Here is a 21853-nt window from a genome sequence, read left to right on the forward strand (position 1 = left end):
CTGACTCGACCATAGTCCTTGGAAGTTTCTTCCCTGTGTGACTGCCCCCCAGCCTCGAAGGCTGGCAACCGTGGTCACCAGGACCCAGTCCTGTATGCCGAATCTGCGGCCCTCTAGAAGATGAGCACTCTGCAGCCACCACAGCAGAGACACCCTGGTTCTTGGAGACAGGGTTATTAGGCGATGCATCTGAAGATGCGATCCGGACCATTGGTCCAACAGGTCCCACTGAAAGATTCTGGCATGGAACCTGCCGAAAGGAATTGCTTCGCAAGAAGCCACCATCTTTCCCAGGACTCGCGTGCAGTGATGCACCGACACCTGTTTTGGTTTCAGGAGGTTTCTGACTAGAGATGACAGCTCCTTGGCTTTTTCCTCCGGGAGAAACACTTTTTTTCTGGACTGTGTCCAGAATCATTCCCAGGAACAGTAGACGTGTCGTCGGAACCAGCTGTGACTTTGGAATATTCAGAATCCAACCGTGCTGGTGTAGCACCTCCTGAGATAGTGCTACTCCTACCAACAACTGCTCCCTGGATCTCGCCTTTATCAGGAGATCGTCTAAGTACGGGATAATTAAAACTCCCTTCTTTCGAAGGAGTATCATCATTTCGGCCATTACCTTGGTAAACACCCTCTGTGCCGTGGACAGACCAAACGGCAGCGTCTGGAATTGGTAATGGCAATTCTGTACCGCAAATCTGAGGTACTCCTGGTGAGGATGATAAATGGGGACATGCAGGTAAGCATCCTTGATGTCCAGGGATACCATGTAATCCCCCTCGTCTAGACTTGCAATAACCGCCCTGAGCGATTCCATCTTGAACTTGAATTTTTTTATGTATTTGTTCAAGGATTTCAAATTTAAAATGGGTCTCACCGAACCGTCCGGTTTCGGTACCACAAACAGTGTGGAATAGTAACCCCGTCCTTGTTGAAGGAGGGGCACCTTGACTATCACCTGCTGGGAATACAGCCTCTGAATTGCCTCTAGCACAGCCTCCCTGTCCGAGGGAGTTGTTGGCAAGGCAGATTTGAGGAAACGGCGGGGGGGAGACGCCTCGAATTCCAGCTTGTACCCCTGAGATACTACTTGAAAGATCCAGGGATCCACCTGTGAGCGAGCCCACTGATCGCTGAAATTTTTGAGGCGGCCCCCCACCGTACCTGGCTCCGCCTGTGGAGCCCCACCGTCATGCGGCGGACTTGGAAGAAGCGGGGGAGGACTTTTGCTCCTGGGAACCAGCTGTTTGTTGCAGCCTTTTTCCCCTTCCTCTGCCCCTGGACAGAAAGGACCCGCCTTTTCCTCGCCTGTTTTTCTGGGTCCGAAAGGACTGTACCTGATAAAACGGCGCTTTTTTAGGCTGTGAGGGAACATGGGGGAAAAATGCTGACTTCCTAGCTGTTGCTGTGGAAACGAGGTCCGAGAGACCATCCCCGAATAACTCCTCACCCTTATAAGGCAAAACTTCCATGTGCCTTTTGGAATCTGCATCCCCTGTCCACTGCCGAGTCCATAGGCCTCTCCTAACAGAAATGGACAATGCACTTATTTTAGATGCCAGCCGGCAGATCTCCCTCTGTGCATCTCTCATGTATAAGACTGAGTCTTTTATATGCTCTATGGTTAGCAGAATAGTGTCCCTGTCTAGGGTGTCAATATTTTCTGACAGGGAATCTGACCACGCAGCGGCAGCACTGCACATCCATGCTGACGCAATAGCTGGTCTAAGTATAATGCCTGTGTGTGTATATATATAGACTTCAGGATCGCCTCCTGCTTTCTATCCGCAGGCTCCTTCAGGGCGGCCGTATCCGGAGACGGAAGTGCCACCTTTTTAGACAAACGTGTGAGCGCTTAATCCACCCTAGGAAGTGTTTCCCAACGTGCCCTATCCTCTGGCGGGAAAGGGAACGCCATTAGTAATTTTTTTGAGATTATCAATCTTTTATCAGGGAAAGCCCACGCTTCTTCACACACTTCATTTAATTCTTCAGATGGGGAAAAACTACGGGTAGTTTTTTCTCCCCAAACATAATACCCTTTTTAGTGGTACCTGGGTTTATATCTGAAATGTGTAACACCTCTTTCATTGCCTCAATCATGCAGCGAATGGCCTTAGTGGACATTAGATTAGACTCGTCGTCGACACTGGTATCAGTATCCGTGTCGACATCTGCGTCTGCCATCTGAGATAGCGGGCGTTTTAGAGCCCCTGATGGCCTTTGAGACACCTGGGCAGGCACGAGCTGAGAAGCTGGCTGTCCCGCATTTGGCATGTCGTCAAATTTTTTGTGTAAGGAGTCGACACTCGCACGTAATTCCTTCCATAAAACCATCCACTCAGGTGTCTGCCCCGCAGGGGGTGACATCACTTCTATAGGCATCTGCTCCGCCTCCACATAATTTTCCTCCTCAAACATGTCGACACAGCCGTACCGACACACCGCACACACACCGGGAATGCTCTAACAGAGGACAGGACCCCACAGAAGCCCTTTGGGGAGACAGAGAGAGAGTATGCCAGCACACACCAGAGCGCTATATAATGCAGGGACTAACTGAATTATGTCCCCTATAGCTGCTATAATATTTACTGCGCCTAAATTTAGTGCCCCCCCCCTCTCTTTTTTACCCTTTTCTGTAGTGTAGACTGCAGGGGAGAGCCAGGGAGCTTCCTTCCAGCGGAACTGTGAGGGAAAAATGGCGCCACTGTGCTGAGAGAGATAGCTCCGCCCCTTTTTCGCTGACTATTCTCCCGCTTTTTTAAGGATTCTGGCAGGGGTAATTATCACATATATAGCCTCTGGGGCTATATATTGTGATTGTTTTGCCAGCCAAGGTGTTTTTATTGCTGCTCAGGGCGCCCCCCCCCCAGCGGCCTGCACCCTCAGTGACCGGAGTGTGAAGTGTGTATGAGAAGCAATGGCGCACAGCTGCAGTGCTGTGCGCTACCTTGGTGAAGACAGAAGTCTTCATGCCGCCGATTTTCCGGACTTCTTCTTGCTTCTGGCTCTGTAAGGGGGACGGCGGCGCGGCTCCGGGACCGAACACCAAGGCCAGTTCCATGCGGTCGATCCCTCTGGAGCTAATGGTGTCCAGTAGCCTAAGAAGCCCAAGCTAGCTGCAAGCAGGTAGGTTCGCTTCTTCTCCCCTTAGTCCCTCGTTGCAGTGAGCCTGTTGCCAGCAGGTCTCACTGTAAAATAAAAAACCTAAAATATACTTTCTTTCTAAGAGCTCAGGAGAGCCCCTAGTGTGCATCCAGCTCGGCCGGGCACAAAAATCTAACTGAGGCTTGGAGGAGGGTCATAATGGGAGGAGCCAGTGCACACCAGGTAGTCTAAAAGCTTTCTTTTAGTTGTGCCCAGACTCCTGCGGAGCCGCTATTCCCCATGGTCCTTTCGGAGTTCCCAGCATCCACTAGGACGTTCGAGAAAAACAGATCCATCCGGTCGAAATGACTGCATCCTACAAAAATGCGTCACCAACCGTTGTGAGGGAACATAGGTCAAGAAGGTAGACTTACCAGTGGTATCTGCCGAGATCAACTTAACAAAGCCATTCTCGGAGTCAGCCTCAGCATTCCATTGGTGAATCCACGTCGTCTTCCTAGTCGAGACCGCCGTGGAAGTGGCCTGCGAACCCAAGAGTCCTCTATAACTTGTAGTCGCACGGCAGTATGCTGTAATGCTATAGACATGACTCAACTTCAAAAGTACCCTGCATACAACTACTCCCCCATGCGCATGTAATGCTAGTATAATCAACGTACATGCGGACACATAATTAGAGTACCACATATCTTCCTGCATATGATCCTTTGTGAAAGAGCCCCGTGCAGAACAGGGGTGACTCACTTTATTCTATCCATGAGAAGGAATAACTTTACCTCAGCATTCATTATAAATATATATATATATATATATATATATATATATATATCTCTAATACGTATACATATATCCTTTTGTCAGGAACAGCAGGGTCCCTAGTGACATTAATACGTTCCAATGTGTATGAACAGGTACTGAATGCCGATTTTGTGGATCTGATCAGGAAACATTATGGTCGACATAAAAAACATTATTCGAGTCGATCTCAGGGAGTAGTAACTGGGCAAAATAATATTTTTGCTATCCCGACGGGTCTGAGAGAAATCAATTCTATGAATATGACTCCCTCCAAAAATATTATCGCGTCTGTGATCGTGCCACAGACCAATGTAACCTTACTATACATACATATAGGTATAGCACTTTCTGATATCACATTATCATGTCAATATCCACCCAGTCAGATATTGTTGGTGCCAACAGGGTCACCCCACACATCTGTGTCTCCCATATAGTTTTCTCTTGGGAAAAATATATCTCTACGGACATGTTGACATTGATTTACATGTACCAAGTACTATTAGGAGTCGACAGCGCCGACAGTCATTCCCTTTGTGGCAGAGCACTCAGCCTCAGATATGCCGACACACGTGTACCAAACACCCACCGACATTACACTGGCTATAAGGGATAGACCCCAGTACATTCTGTCATGGAAACAAATAAGGAGTTTACGAGCTCATTCACTTATATTGCACCAAACAACTGTGCCCCCCCTCGTTTTTCACTCTGATCTATACAGCAGTGTTTTGGACCAGCGTCTCTGTGAGGAGAAAATGGCGCTGGTTAGAGCTGTGAGGGCTAAGTCACGCCCCCTTAATGGCGCGCTTCAGTCCCACTTATTGTTATATATTTATACTGGCGGGGGTCTGTATTTAGTGCCCAGGCACTGTATACTCTGATGCCAGTTGCCATTGAGGTTTTTATGCTGCCCAGGGCGCCCCCCCTGCGCCCTGCAGTGCCGTTTTGCATGTGGGAGCATTGCGCGCAGCGCGGCCACTGCGCGGTACCTCAAAAGCCGTCACTAAAATCTTCTGCCGTCACTGAAGTCTTCTAAACTTCTACTCACCCGGCTTCTGACTTCTGGCTCTGCAAGGGGGGTGACGGCGCGGCTCCGGGAACGAGCATCTAGGCGTACCTGGCTATCAGACCCTCTGGAGCTAATGGTGTCCAGTAGCCTAAGAAGCAGAGCCTTGAAACTCACAGAAGTAGGTCTGCTTCTCTCCCCTCAGTCCCACGATACAGGGAGCTTGTTGCCAGCAGGTCTCCCTGAAAATAATAAACCTAACAAAGTCTTTTTTCTGAGAAACTCTGGAGAGCTCCTCAGTGTGCATCCAGTCTCACTGGGCACAGAATCTAACTGGAGTCTGGAGGAGGGGCATAGAGGGAGGAGCCAGTTCACACCCCTTTTAAAGTCTTAAAGTGCCCATGTCTCCTGCGGATCCCGTCTATACCCCATGGTTCTTGAAGCATCCCCAGCATCCTCTAGGACGTATGAGAAAGTAACTTCATATATCAATAAATCTTCTATGTGCTTCATAAGTTAAAATTTGTTGATGTGGTTTATGGTATGCATGAATTATTGTAATTATGTTCAATGAAGAGGGGCTTAATTCACCAAGGTCTGATGCTACTATACAGTATGACAAACCTACAAACCTAATCAACAATTTTAAATGTTGGCAACTATGTAAACAGCCTAAAAGGCACTCTTCTGATCAGTAATGGTCAATATGGTTATACAACAATATTAAAAAGGAAAAATAAGACCCTTGACACTCACATAAAATTATTCTCAAACTTCAAGAAATGGTTTAAAACCTACCTCTTGTGTTCCTTCTTTCAGTATAAACTTCCCAGGAGTCACACGACATGAATTTGGATCCATAATAATACTTTTTTGAAAGTTTGCAAAACACACTGCCTTAACATAAGCTGCTCTGGAACCTGTATTCCTAATAGAGAAGCTAACTTTGTTCACTCTACCAGGCGATACCCCATTTAGTGTCACCAAGTAGCTGTCTGATAGCTTTTTCACACCTTCAAGTATTATGTTACTTGTTCCACCATAGCCAGAAAGCGGTATCTACATTGAAAAACAAAGGTTGGTTAGCAAAAACATAATTGGAGGACTAACCAAACAGCATACTAAAAAGAGTCTAAAACTACAGTGCCTTGCTAAAGTATTCACCCTCCCTTGGCTTTTTACCTATTTTGTTACATTACAACCTGTAATTTTTTTTTTTATCTGAATTTTATGTGATGGATCTGCACAAAATAGTCGGTGAAGTAAAATGAGAAAAATGTATATAAAAAGTAATTTTTATAAATAAAAATCTGAAAATTGGTATGTGCATATGTATTCACCACCTTTGATATGAAGCCCCTCAAAAGTTCTGGTGCAACCAATTACCTTCAGAAGTCACAATTAGTGAAATGAAGTCCACCTGTGTGCAATCTAAGTGTCACATGATCTGTCAGTATAAACACACCTTTTCTGAAAGGCCCCAGAGGGCTGTAACACACTGGCCGGTTTCTCCCGGATGGCAAAAAGCCGGACAAACTTTGTCCGGCTTTTTGCCATCCGGGCGAAACCAGCAGAGTCTCGCACACAGGACGGCTTTGAGCCGTGTGTGATGCTGTGCGCATGTGCAGCATCAGACACGGCTTCAGAAAAAAACGATGTGTGTGAAAGCTCCCCTTCACACACACGATTCACTGGCTGCAAAGACGGCCCGGCGGCCGCCCGGCCGCCGGACATTCCAGTGGTGAGACCCGGCTGCAACCCGGCAGCCGGGCCGGGCAGTGTGAAGGGACCCATGCCCTCACACTGTTAACTACAATGCCGGCACGGGAAAAAGCCGTCCGGCTTTTTCCCAGCCGGCAAAAACCGGGTAGTGTGTTTTAGCCCAGAGGCTTCAACACAACTAAGCAAGAGGCATCACACCAAAGGAGCTCTCCAAACAAGTCAGGGACAAAGTTGTTGAGCAGTACAAGTCAGGGTTGGGCTATAAGAAAATAACCAAATCTTTGATGATCCCCCAGAGCACCATCAAATCCATCATCTTCATATGGAAAGAACATGGTACCACAACAAACGTGCCAAGAAAGGTCCGGCCACTAAAACTCACAGACTGGGTAAGGAGGGCATTAATCAGAGAGGCAGCACAGATACCAAAAGTAACCCTGTAAGAACTGCAGAGTTCCACAGCAGATACTGGTGAATCTGCGCATGTGACCACAATAAGCCATATACTCCATAGAGCTGGGCTTTATGGAAGAGTGGCCAGAAAAAAAAGCCATTATTTAGTGTTAAAAATAAGAAGGCACATTTTGAGTTTGCCAAAAGGCATGTGGACAACTCCCCAAATGTATGGAGGAATGTGCTCTAGTCAGATGAGACTAAAATTTTACTTTTCAGCCACCAAGAAAAACGCTATGTTTGGCGCAAGCCCAACACATCCCATCACCCCTAGAACACCATCCCAACAGTAAAACATGATGGTGGCAGCATCATGCTGTGGGGATGTGTTTCAGCAGCAGGGACTAGGAAACGATTTCGAGTAAAGGGAAAGATGGATGGTGCTAAATACAAAGATATTCTTGAGCAAAACCTGTTTCAGTCTGCCTGTGATTTGAGACTGGGACGGAGGTTCACCTTCCAGCAGGACTATGACCCGAAGCATACTGCTAAAGCAACACTCGAGTGGTTTAAGGGGAAACATTTAAATGTGTTGGAATGGCCTAGTCAAAGCCCAAATCTAAATCCAATTGAGAATCTGTGGTTAGACTTGAAGATTGCTGTTCACAAGCGGAAACCATCCAACATGAAGGAGCTGGAGCAGTTTTGCCTTGAAAAATGGCCAAAAATCCCAGTGGCAAGATGTGGCAAGCTCATAGAGATCTATCCAAAGAGACTTGCAGCTGTAATTGCCGCAAAAGGTGGCTCTACACAGTACTGACTTTAGGGGGTTTAACAGTCATGCACGCTGATGTTTTCTGTTATTTTGCCCTATTTGTTGTTTGCTTCACAATAAAAAAAAAAACAACAGAAACAACTTCAAAGTTGTAGGCATGTTCTGTGAATGAAATGATCTAAACCTTCAAACAATCCATTTTAATTCCAGGTTGTGAGGCATCAAAACATGAAAAATGCATAGGGGGAGTTAATACTTTAGCAAGGCACTGTATACATAGTAAAACAAATGGTTGTGGCACATGAATAACAAATGTTCTGTTTTGCACTTTTATTATTCAAAAAAATGTTTAATATTAAGAAATGTTAATCTTTGAATCTAAGAGCTGAGGACTGACAATTATATATTATGGATCAAGTTTAACTTTGGTTATTAGAAGAGTTTCAGCTACATGTTTCCTTGTTTATTAAAACGCTCAATGTATTTTTTTTTATTTATGCGCATATCTTGAAAACATATATACATAAGTTTTAACTGTCCTATATATATCCTCTGAAGCTTACAGTGAATTTAGTCCCAGGTTGCGAAGATTTAATTCCCGACTGCTTTATTTCCAGCTTAGCCAACATGCAGCCTATGCGTGTAGGTGAAAACATCAGCTGAACAATAGCATCTTCTTTTGGACGAATAGTAAGTTCACGATTGCTGGTCAAACGTTCTTCAGGGCCAAATGTACTTTGCAACTGCATGAAATGATAAAGGAATATAGTAGCATATTTATAGACTTCTGTCAAGAATAGCTTAACACTAAGCAGAATTTCTTCTCAAGGTGAATGACCAATCTGTAGCAGAAATAATTGCTCAGACAATGGACTAAAAATCAAAAAGGTTGTAAAAGGAGATACATTTATAAAAAAAAAAAAAAACATTTTTGAACTTATATGAAATACTTTAACCAACGTTTACAAGAGGACACTGGAGCAATGGAGTATAGAGATAGTTGTTGAGTGCTTTAATGTTCTTCACAAAAGAGGAGCTCCTCCCTCTCTTGTCTAGCCAGTATGTTTCAGGTATTTTTCGAACATAGCCCAAATACAGGAGTGATCAAGGCATCTCTTGATTGAGAGAAGAATGAGAACTATAAAAACTAGTTATACACATGTCCACTTGAGTGGATATCATGCATCTGCAATGTAAGAAGATGACCTAGAACAGCATTTTAACTGTGAAAGTTTTTTTTTTATTGATTTTACTTGCAAAAAAAGGTAAAAGGAGAAAGCAAGTACCTAGTATTCCAATTTGTTCTTACCATGTTGCTTACTGTATTTTGTCCCAAGAAGAAAAAAAAATAAAAAATACATACTCTAAATACATCTTTTATGCCTATTTTTGTATATATTCATCCAGAAACAAAACTGTCCTCAGTATTTTTAACACATTTTCATTTACTTGAGTTTGCTTCATACTTAGAAAGTTAAGCTGCGAACACACTAGACGATATGCTCCATGAGCAGATATCATTAGTGTTTGTCCTCCAGGACAAATGACATAGTGCATACACACTTAATATCGCCAACGATATACCCCTTTTCCACTAGCTCCTTAAAACATGGGTAAATGCGCGGGGGCGCGCATTTACCAGTGTTTATCCCTAGTGGAAAAGGGTCCCCCTGCAAATTCCCAGATCAAGTGATCCGTGAATCCTACCCGGGTAGCTAGCTGGGTTGAACACGTGTTCAAACCGGTAAGCTGTCTAATGTGACCGGGAGCCGTGTCGAGGCGACACGGCTCCCGTTCACAGTGTATAGGGAGGGCTGTGCTGGGAGATCATGTGATCTTCCAGCGTCACCCCTGCTGCATCACTAGCAGCTTCACCAACCGGCAATATACTGGGTTAGTGAGCGCTGTCTGAAAGGGGGCTGTAGCACGGGTCGCAGCCGTGTCAGGGAACATGGCTGCGACCCGTGCTATAATGGAAAAGGGTTATTAGTGACGTCATCCTGTCCTAACCACAAACATGCAGTTTCTGATGATATTGTCAGACAGCCCTGCACGTTTGGATGATAGGCAGTATTGCTAATGACCTGTGGGTGCGTGCACATCATTAACGATATTGTACTTACTGGACAATTATCATAACGATTTATTGTTATCTTCCACATTCTTCAAAAAATCGTCTAGTGTGTATGGGGCTTAACCTTTTTCACAAACTGGGTATGACCTATTGTAATGCTTAGTATGAAAGTTGAAGAAGCACCCTGGACACAAAGGGTTACACAGTGGCTTGGCGAGTACACTTCGTTAAGCATATGGAAACCTCCCTTAAAAAATCATGGGTTTGCCTCTGGATGCTTTGAAGTCCAACTGATTCTTTTCATTGAATCCTGACATTTGATACAGCATACACATTCGATACAGCATCCATGCATTTACACAATTCACATCAAGCAAGTTATAGAACACCTGAATGTACCATCTCCTGTTGATGCATTGTGTGGTTACATCACAACATATTGATCGATAAGATCAACTCTCTCCTCTATGTGCTTGCACTCTGTACCTAACTCAGCTGCTAGATGATCTTGATATCTGAAGAAAATAGACGTTATGGTAAGAACTTACCGTTGATAACGTTATTTCTCTTATGTCCACAGGTATCCACAGGATAACACTGGGATATGGTTGAGCGACAGCGGAAACGGCACCAACACGGTCACAAGCTTTCTGGCCTCCCAGGATGCATCGGGGGTTCCCCATATAGTCCCGCCCACTGACTCAGTCAAATCAGTTCTTTCCACAGCGATTTAGGCAAAGCATCAGGTAGAAACCTATTTAGGCGATAAGAACACACATGCACACCCTTCCATACAAGAGGGAAGAGGTTTAGTGATTGTCAAGATCCTCAAATCAGGTGCGTCAGGGTGGGATCCCTGTGGACATAAGAGAAATCACGTTATCAACGGTAAGTTCTTACCATAACGTCTATTTCTCTGGCTGGGTCCACAGGATAACATTGGGATTCCCAAAGCTAATTTTAGTGGTGGGGACGCTCCCGATTACACAGGAGGACCTTTCGCCCGAAGTCTGCGTCATGAGGCAAAAGTATCCAAGGCATAATGTCTAATTAATGCGTTTATGGAAGACCATGTGGCTGCCTTACAAATCTGTTCTGCTGAAGCACCCTGTTGTGCTGCCCACGAAGGACCTACCTTACGTGTAGAGTGAGCAGAGACATTAGCCAGAGTAGGGAGATCTGCATGAGAATAAGCTTCTGATATTACCATTCGGAGCCATCTTGCGAGCGTCTGTTTACTAGCAGGCCATCCTCTTCTATGAAATCCGTAGAGGATGAAGAGAGAATCTGTTTTCCTGATGGCACTAGTACAATCTATGTAGATTCTTAAAGCTCAGACTACGTCCAGCGACGCTTCTCCCGCAGATAGTCCCGATACATGAAAAGCTGGGACTACAATCTCTTCATTCAGGTGAAACTTTGAAACCACCTTCGGAAGATAACCAGATCTAGTTCTGAGAACTGCTCTGTCTGGAAAAAAACTTAGGAAAGGAGACTTAAACGATAACGCTCCTAAATCTGACACTCTTCTGGCTGACGCCATTGCCAGTAGAAAAAGAACTTTAGCCGTTAACCATTTAAGATCTGCTCTCTTAAGTGGTTCGAACGGAGGCCCCTGAAGGAATCTAAGAACTTGATTCAAATCCCAGGGAGCTGCAGGAGGACTAAATGGAGGTTGAATATGTACAACTCCCTGAAAGTAAGTACGTACATCCTGTAAATCAGCAATCTTTCGCTGAAACCATACAGTTAACGATGATACTTGAAATCTCAAGGAAGCAACTTTCAAACCTTTATCCAATCCTGCTTGAAGGAACTCCAAAATCCTGGATACTTTAAAAGATCTTGGATTCAAACATTTTTCAGCACACCAATGAATATAGGCTTGCCATATTCTATGATACACACGAGCTGAAGAAGGCTTTCTTGCTCTGAGCATAGTCTGGATTACTTGTTTTGAAAATCCTCTAGCTTCTAAGATAGAGGTTTCAACAGCCACGCCGTCAAAGACAGACGATCCAGATGACTGTGACAACAAGGACCTTGCATTAGCAGATCTGGACGTTGAGGGAGCAGTACTGGTGCTTGCACGGACATTCTCAGCAGATCTGTGTACCAATGCCTTCTTGGCCAAGCTGGAGCTGCTAGAATTATCGCTCCCTTTGCTTGCTTTATTTTTCTCACTACTCTGGGTAACAGAAATATTGGAGGCAACAGATACGCCAGATGAAATTTCCATTCTACTGACGGTGCGTCTACAAGGACCACTCCGGGATCCTTTGTCCTCGAGCCGTACCTCGGAACTTTGTTGTTTAGACGAGACACCATGAGGTCTCTCTCTGGTAGACCCCATCTGTTCACTATTGTCTGAAACACTTCTGGGTGTAATGCCCATTCGGTTTCCACAATGGTGTGTCGACTGAGAAAATCCGCTTCCCAGTTCAGTACACCTGGAACAAACACTGCCGACAATGCTGGGAGATGAAGTTCTGCCCATCTTAGAATGGGAGTTACTTCCTCCATCAATCTTTTGCTGTGAGTTCCTCCTTGATGATTGAGGTACGCTACTGCTGTCGCATTGTCTGAGCGAATCTGGACCGGTCTTTCTTGCAGACTGTCCTTTGCCTGAACTAGAGCCATATAAATGGCCCTCATCTCCAACAGATTTATTGGCAGGCGACTTTCCCTAACGGTCCATTTTCCCTGGAACCAAAGGCTTCCGAGTACCGCCCCCCCAGCCTTGCAGACTGGCATCTGTTGTCAGGACTTGCCATTCTTTTATCCAAAAGGGTCTCCCCTTGTTTAAATGGTCTGTCTGTAGCCACCACGCTAGAGACCTTTTTACGCTTACTGGAAACTTTATCATCTGCTTTATCGTCTGATGATTTCCGTTCTATTTGGTCAGAATAAGGTGCTGTAATGGTCTGGAGTGAAATTGCGCAAATTCCACCATGTTGAAGGTTGATACCATCAGACCCAACAGTCGCATTGCTGCATGGACTGACATTGTCTGGGCGTGCAACGCTTCCTGAACCATGACCTGCACCTTGACCAACTTTTTCTCTGGCAAGAGAACTTTCTGTAGGTCTGAATCCAATATGGCCCCCAAATGAACCATCCGCTGTGACGGATTCAGAGACGACTTTTCCCAATTTATGAGCCACCCGTGTCTCTGTAAACAAACTATTGTCTGTTGAAGATGGCTCAAAAGTACCTCCTGCGATTGTGCTAGGATTAACAGGTCGTCGAGGTATGGGAATATTCTTATCCCCTGCTTGCGCAGACAAGCTGCCATAACCACCATGATTTTGGTAAACACCCTGGGTGCTGTTGCTAGCCTGAAGGGTAAAGCTTGGAACTGAAAATGTTCCTGGAGGATGGCAAACCTGAGGTAACACTGATGAGACAGTGCTATAGGCACATGTAGGTAAGCATCCCATACATCCAGAGATACCATGTAATCTCCCGGTTCCATAGCCAACATTATGGAGCGCAACGTCTCCATGTGGAACCTTGGGATCCAAATGTATCTGTTCAACATTTTCAGATTGAGAATTGGTCGAAATTACCCATTTGGCTTTTGGATCAGAAATAGATTGGAGTAAAACCCCTGTCCCCTTTGTGATGGAGGTACTGGGACAATAACACCTGACTGCAGTAATTTTTGGACTGCTTCTTGCAGGGCATTGGCCTTCGACTCTATACGAGACGGGCTGGTGCAAAAAAATCTTTGAGGAGGCTGCCTCCTGAATGGGAACCCATACCCCTGAGATACCACCTTCTGCACCCAAGCATCTGTTGTCGACTGTTGCCATATGTGTGCAAAATGAAGGAGTCGGCCCCCAAACCTGGAATCCTCCATGCGGAGGCCAGTCTCTTCTGGCTGATGGTTTCTGTTCAGGCTTGGAAGCTGGCTTTTTGGTAGCCCACTGCTTCCTACCCCTGGTTTTGAACTGGGGTTGCTTAGACTCCTCTTTAGCCTTTGCTGTGCCATCGAAATGGCCGAAACGTTGAACCCCTAGACTTAGGGTTATAACTAGTCGGAAATCTGACCTTCTTCGACTCAGCTTCCGATTCTAGAATGTCTGACAATCGTTTCCCAAACAATATATTACCAATGAAAGGTAATGCTTCCAATTCCTTCTTGGATTCTGCATCTACTTTCCAAGTACGCAGCCAAACTGCTCTACGAGCGGCTACCGTCAAGGCTGATGCTCTAGAAGTGATTGTACCCATGTCAATTGCCGCTTCTTCCAAGTATTGGGCAGATTGTCTTAAACGGCTTAAATTATACTTTTGCTACCTATTAGGAGAAGAGAGATCATTCTCTAGTTCCTCTATCCATTCACCCATTGCCTTTGCTATCCAGGCCGAAGCCATAGCTGGTCTTACCACTGCTCCTGCGAGAGAAAATATATTTTTCAAGAAGCTATCTACCCTTCTGTCTGTGACATCATTTAGTGAGGTAGATGACAGTGGTAAAGCAGATTTATGCACAAGTCGCAGTACATGTGCATCTACTTTTGGAGTAACTTCTCTTTTCGAACAATCCGCAGCTGGAAATGGATAATAAGAATTCCATCTTTTCGGAATCTTATACTTTTTACTGGGCGTCGCCCAAGAGTCTTCCATCATTTCCATCAGCTCATCTGACGCTGGGAATTCAGCTTTAACTGCTTTTGCTCGTTTAAACACAGGTGCTTTAGACTTTGACACTGTCTTGGCTGGCTCTTCCAAAGAGAGAACAGCCTTCACAGCATTAATAAGTTCAGCTACATCTTCTGAACTAAAACTCTGCAACTGATCATCATACGGAGTATTTTAATATACTGTATCATCATCTATTGTATCATCTAGTGTAGTCTGCCACATAGACGCATCGGTCTTAGTCTTACCTGTCCCTTGGTTACTTGTAGAGGCTACTGGAACCAAGCCGTAGGAAGGGAGCTGCATGTATGGGTTAATAGTGTAACCTAACCCTTGAGGTGGTGCTACCGGAGTTAACCTGCCCGCTATTGAAGACAAAGTCTTTGCGAACATATCCCATGGTGGCTCTGTTGGTGGTAAAACCAACTCCTGTTTTTTGCTTTGCTGAAAAGCAAAACAGTTCGCAAACAACCCCTCATAAGTGACCAATTGGTCCATACCAATTAACCCTGTCTTACAAGATAAGCATGTTAGGGATGTAGGAGTGCCTGATAAATTCTCCTCGTCACTTTTGCCGCTCACAGACATGGTAATAATCTGTTAATGACTACACAATTTGTGACTGAAAATCACCTATATATGGATATATAGAAGTGAGATCAATCTGACCACAGCCATGCACCTGAATTGAGGGTCAGAACGGGACTGACAACATAGAAAAGTCAGCACACATACTAGCAGTCAGTCACATGTTAAGGCACTAAACATTGTCATATGAGAATACAACCCCCATAACAACTTACAAGTAGGTAGGAAAATTGTACTTCTGTTTTTAACTGTTTTTTTTTTCAAACATCACATGCAGAAACAACAGTAATTATACAGATCTCATATGCAATATGTACTAAAAATTAACAATTCAAGCTAACAAGTAGAGAGAATTTTTAGTACTGTATACCCTTCCTCCATAGAGCGGGATACAGGGAGACTCACCACACTTCCATATCCAAGCAACTGCGCTCGTAAGACGCTGAGTGGATTCAGACGATACTGATGTACACTACCGCTCCTGATAACTGATGAAAGACACAGTCGCTCACTGACGGACACGGACGCTCAGCGACTTCCACGTGTATGCAGACGCTAAGGCCTGCGACTCGGTCAAGGCGGGATCTCTAGTGTACACAACCGCAGCGTCTAAGCTGCGACCGAGTACCCTCGTGGTAGCGTCTGAGACGGAAGTGAGGTCATTCAGTTCATGGACGGGAGACGCACGGAAACTGGTCATGAACTTGGAGGAGGGGCGGCCAGGAGAGCGTCTGAATCCCCCTGTTGACTTAAACCCTAGGGATCGCGGCCTCTATCTAGTCCTGGCGCCTATGATCCCTAGAGCGTAGCGCTGTCGCACTCGAGATGTTCGGCGCATCAACACACTGTTTGTAGTCTCCACCAATACAGTGTAGCTGTGTCCGGAACCCTCTAGTAAGAGGAAATCCATAGACTTACCTTCCCCCCATGCTCCGGCCACAGCCTGGTTACGTCTGCTGGACCTGCTAGAACATCCGACACAGACGCCCGTCGAGACAGCACAGTACTGCGAAGGTAAGCGTTGTTGCGACCCGGTGGGGAGTTGTTGGAGCGACTCTTTCCAGTATGCGTTTAAGACGCTGTTAAGAAAAGTCGCTCAAAACATAGTAAGTCTATAAAAATAACACAATAAAAGCTTCAGGCTGCTTTATTCACAGCAGCCCTGTGACCATGGCCCGGCTTCCTGCCGCACCAAGCAAAAACTGATTTGACTGAGTCAGTGGGCGGGACTATATGGGGAAGCCCCAATGCGTCCTGGGATGCCAGAAAGCTTGTGACCGTGTTGGTGCCATTTCCGCTGTCGCTCAACCATATCCCAATGTTATCCTGTGGATAATCTTGTGGACCCAGCCAGAGAAATACTACTAATAAGGCGTCCACCACTACTACTAATGATTTCAAATCATTTACAATTTAAAAAAAAGTGAAGATGATAACATATACTGACACATATAAGGCTATCAGCTGTCAAAACTGGCATATATGGCAATTATATAAGGAAAATAATAGGCTTTTAATTACCTACCGGTAAATCCTTTTCTCGTAGCCCGTAGAGGATGCTGGGGTCCACATTAGTACCATGGGGTATAGACGGCTCCACCATGAGCCACTGGCACTTTAAGAGTTTGAGAGTGTGGGCTGGCTCCTCCCTCTATGCCCCTCCTACCAGACTCAGTCTAGAAACTGTGCCCGAGGAGACGGACAACTTTGAGAGAAGGATTTTACACAGACAGTGGCGAGATTCACACCAGCTCACACATTCAAGGCAAATCAAGCTAACCAGCTTGGAACATCAGCAATATTACTTAACCAAGTAACAAAACAGCACTTAACCAAAAATTAGGATTTTAATTACCTACCAGTAAATCCTTTTCTCGTAGTCCGTTAGAGGATGCTGGGCGCCCGCCCAGCGCTTTGCGATCCTGCAGTGGTTACTTAGTTCAATAATGCTTAGTTTCTCTTACGTCCTAGAGGATGCTGGGGACCAGATTAGTACCATGGGGATGTACCAAAGCTCCCAGAACGGGAGGGAGAGCGCGGAGGCTCCTGCAGAACAGATTGACCAAACTTCAGGTCCTCAGCGGCCAAAGTATTGAACTTGTAGAACTTTGCAAACGTGTTTGCCAAGTAGCCGCTCTGCTAAGCTGTAAAGCCGCGACACAACCCAGGCAGCTGCCCAGGAAGAACCCACCTTACGAGTAGAGTGGGCCTTAACAGACAAATGAGGGATATACAACCCTGGGCGCTTTAGATTGGTATAAAGTTCTTATAAAGTCCTTTTCAATGGATGCTTTCGTGTTCCTGTCTTGATCCACTCTGTGCTTGATTTCCACTCAAAGTGATGAAGTGTATGCGGAAAAAAAAAAAATTAAAACAAAAGAAAAAAATATAGTGCAATACAGTTTTATGCACGGTGTTTTATGTGAACATAACTATTACGTGAAAAAATGATTCATGTTCAGTTTTTTTACAAAATTTGTGCAACATACAATTAAAAGGCTGTTGGCCGTGATTTATAAATTAGAAATAATATATAGGCAAGGTGGAGCGTACCACACTCAATATAGACAAACTATAGGACAAGCTTATAAAGGTATCTTTAGCCGGAAGGTAGGCATACCCCACTCACAATATTACTGGAGGTTATGAAGCACATCAAGGTATCTTTAGCGTGTTTCCCATGTGTTTCTTCAGGCTGCTCAAATTGTAGCATCAAACTTGTGCATGTATCAAAAAGAAGGGACAAGAAATATCCAACGTGTAGTATAATCCGTCATGAGTATTTGAAAATAAAATTCCAAGATATAACAGTGCGTACTTTTTTCACAACTAAGTGTTACCACTATGGAAAGGTGATGTAAATGTACCAGACTTACTAGAAATCAGAATAACATAAGCACATCAAGGTATCTTTAAAAATTTTCTAGATTACAATCACAGTTTGCGTACCCCAACTCACAATTTTGTTGCTGTTATCTAAGCACATCAAGGTATCTTTTTCTTGGTAGCCTTCATACAGATAGTCCCGCCAAAGTTTTTCTTATTGATTATACTCCACAAAAATTAGTGTCCCACACCGAGTGTTTTAAAAGGACAAGAACTTTTTATTGTACAAAAACGCCAAGCAGAAGGGGCAAAAAATCCAATTATTTAAAAACACAGGATACAATCAGAAAAATACAGATGCGGATGGGTAAAAATCAAAATAAAAGTATAAAAAGACCAAAGTACAAAAATTTAAATAAAAAGCCATAACCATCCAGGCTAATCTCTGAAGTAAGTTTCTACTAAAATTATTATTATTATTTTTTTTTTAAGAAGAGATTACCTTTTTCCAGAGATAGCGGTGTTTGCTGTGATGGTGTGGAAAAATCCTGGCTGTTCACACTCCTTCTGTGTGTGAACAACCAGGATTTTTCCACACCACAGCTGAATGCTGGGATGAGGGAAGCGCACTATAGGAATTAATAACTTTAATAATTTTAATTTTCTGAAACCCCACTGATGTGCTGTATGATATAGGAACCATTATAGTTAACACTTAATGGTATATTAAACGAGCTGATTCAGCTGTATAACATATGGGGTTATTAGATGTGAGATATTCGTGACGACACTCTGAAGTATGCGGCAGTAGCTGCAGCAATTAATAATCCTATTTGTTTAATGTTAGGTGTATAAACATATGGGCTCATCTGAAGAGAGATCTCAATAATGATATTGTGAACTGCGCAATATTAGCAGCAGAAAGTAATAACCTGATTACAGATGCACCATTTATAATTGCAGATTGTATATTGATACTCATATATTTTGTATATCATATTGAGTGTGGCACCCTGGATCACACCATAGTGGCCATGAGTGTTTCAATATAAGATCTATTCAGTATTCCTGCAGGCTTTATTATAACATAGCGATATAAGTAATAATCATAGGACCATATAGGTGCTTTGGTTAGCCCCTATTATTGAAACAATTGACTACACTTATGTCTCTTTGAGCCGCAGATCGTACGGAAAGTATAACATGTTGGTCTAACTACATATGACATTACATCAAGAGTATCTCACAGTAGGTCAGACAGTCTGTGTTGCCAGTACTACCACGGCAATTGTGCCTATATAATACGAGAAGTGGGCAGCGCAAGAACTTTAGTTGACACATTAAGTGATCTGGAGCTTACCTTATATGTATTTGATTTATAACAATAAAACACATGGGTAAAAATTATTTTCAGTAATTCAATAATGCAGGCGTAATTCCCATGGGTAGGATCTTGTGGAATCCCCAATGATTATTGAAATACAGTATTTGTCTTCTGTTGAAGCTATCTATAAAGTGATATATATTCATCATTATATCTATGAACATATTATACTGTACTTTTGGGATATGTCCTATTAAGAAACTCACTGGATTCAATTACCCACAGATCTCTCAGTGAGAACATTTAATTTCAGTACAATATAGTGAGAGCTAGTACGGTCTACACATATTAGGATTATCTAATAATACAAAATGCATTCGACACACCAGCTTTGTTTTTAATCTTTATTCACTTATTTTCATTCTTCTTCACTCTCCTTACTATCTTTTATTACTTCGCTTGATTCTAAATAAAGGACAATACAAGTCTGAAAAACTATTTCAATTATATATATAATTATTAAACATTAAATGTGGCATTTTGCCTACATGTGAGAACAATATAGGGATTTTAACGAATTTTCAATAAAGAATTTAATTTTAATACAGTGTATATTGGGTTGTGTGCACCGCACAAATAACTGATTTCTCTTTTTCTTTCCCCTCTCTTTGGGGATTTGACTTCATACCTTGACTCAAATCAGTTGGTAGCACCTATAATGACCTTGATAATTTTCCATGATTTATTCACTCAAAAGTGATAGTGGTATCAATTACTGTAAAGGTATCCCAAGCATATAAATTACTTGGACAATCATATCTTGGTGCGGGTTACCCTCCAACTTGGAGGAGAGTTGTACTCTCTCCATTGTTTGGGAAACTTGAATTCCTCACCCTTGTAAGGTAAAACCTCCATGTACCTTTTTGAGTCGGCATCGCCTGTCCATTGCCGAGTCCACAGGACCTTTCTGGCAGAAATCGACATTGCATTTATTCTAGAGCCCAGTAGGCTGTCTTTGAGCATCTCTCATATATAGGACAGCGTCTTTTATATGCCCCATGGTCATTAATATAGTATCCTTGTCTAAGGTATCCAGTTCCTCAGATAAGGTATCCGTCCATGCTGCTACAGCACTACACACCCAGGCCGACGCAATTGCCGGCCTTAGTAAGGTACCTGAATGTGTATAAATGGACTTCAGAGTACCGTCTTGCTTTCTATCCGCAGCATCTTTTAGGGTGGCCGTATCCTGTGACGGCAGGGCTACCCTCTTGGATAAGCGTGTTAGAGCTTTATCCACCCTAGGGGAGGATTCCCAGCGTAACCTGTCCGTTGGCGGGAAGGGTACGCCATAAGCATCCGTTTGGAAATCTGCAGTTTCTTATCTGGAGATTCCAAAGCCTTTTCACATAACTCATTTAGCTCATGTGAAGGGGGAAAGGTCACCTCCTGCCTTTTTTCCCCATACATATGAACCCTCTTGTCAGGGACTGGGGTTTCCTCTGTGATGTGCAACACCTCCTTCATTGCTATAATCATATAATGTATAGCTTTAGCCAATTTAGGCTGTAACTTTGCATCATCATAGCCGACACTGGAGTCAGACTCCGTGTCGGTGTCTGTGTCAACAATTTGGGATAGTGGGCGCTTCTGAGACCCTGACGGCCTCGGCGACATAGGATCAGGCATGGGCTGAGACCCTGACTGTCCTAAGGTTTCAACTTTATCCAACCTTTTATTCAAGGAATTAACATTATCATTTAAAACATTCCACATATCCATCCAATCAGGTGTCGGTGCCGTCGGCGGCGACCCCACAATCATTTGCTCCCGCTCTGCTTCCACATAGCCTTCCTCGTCAAACATGTCGACACAAGCGTACCGACACACCACACACATACAAGGGATGCTCTTTTTGAAGACAGTTCCCCCACAAGGCCCTTTGGAGAGACCGAGAGTATGCCAGCACACACCCCAGCGCTATATAACCCAGGAATCACACAGTAACTTAGTGTTAACCCAGTAGCTGCTGTATATAAAGCTTTTTGCGCCTAATTTATGTGCCCCCCCTCTCTTTCTACCCTCTTTCTACCGTGTTTCTGCAGGGGAGAGCCTGGGGTGCTTCCTCTCAGCGGAGCTGTGGAGAGAAAATGGCGCTGGTGAGTGCTGAGGAAGAAGCCCCGCCCCCTCAGCGGCGGGCTTCTGTCCCGCGTTTGTGTGTAAAATAATGGCGGGGGCTCATGCATATATACAGTGCCCAACTGTATATATGCTACTTTTTGCCAAGAGGTTCCTAATTGCTGCCCCCCCCCCCGCGCCCTGCACCCTACAGTGACCGGAGTGTGTGGGTTTAATGTGGGAGCAATGGCGCACAGCTGCAGTGCTGTGCGCTACCTCAGTTTGAAGACTGGAGTCTTCTGCTGCTGCTTTTGAAGTCTTCTTGCTTCTGTCACCGGCTTCTGTCTTCCGGCTCTGCGAGGGGGACGGCGGCGCGGCTCCCGGATCGGACGACAAAGGGTGAGATCCTGTGTACGATCCCTCTGGAGCGAATGGTGTCCAGTAGCCTAAGAAGCAGGACCTATC

The 21853-nt window shown here is 44.4% G+C and overlaps 1 protein-coding gene across 3 annotated transcripts in view; it reads right to left on the bottom strand.

The window, feature by feature from the left end:
• Nucleotides 1-21853, bottom strand: part of CEP192 (centrosomal protein 192) — a 639877-nt gene that overhangs the window by 106215 nt on the left and 511809 nt on the right. For all 3 annotated transcript variants that reach the window (XM_063923418.1, XM_063923417.1, XM_063923415.1), the window contains 2 exons: nt 8375-8554; nt 5720-5980 (listed from right to left, as the gene is read on the bottom strand). In XM_063923418.1, coding sequence (XP_063779488.1) covers nt 5720-5980; nt 8375-8554 — 441 coding nt within the window. The remainder of the gene's footprint in view (nt 1-5719; nt 5981-8374; nt 8555-21853) is intronic.

This window comes from Pseudophryne corroboree, chromosome 5, assembly GCF_028390025.1.
Source record: "Pseudophryne corroboree isolate aPseCor3 chromosome 5, aPseCor3.hap2, whole genome shotgun sequence".
Taxonomy (NCBI): Eukaryota; Metazoa; Chordata; class Amphibia; order Anura; family Myobatrachidae; genus Pseudophryne; species Pseudophryne corroboree.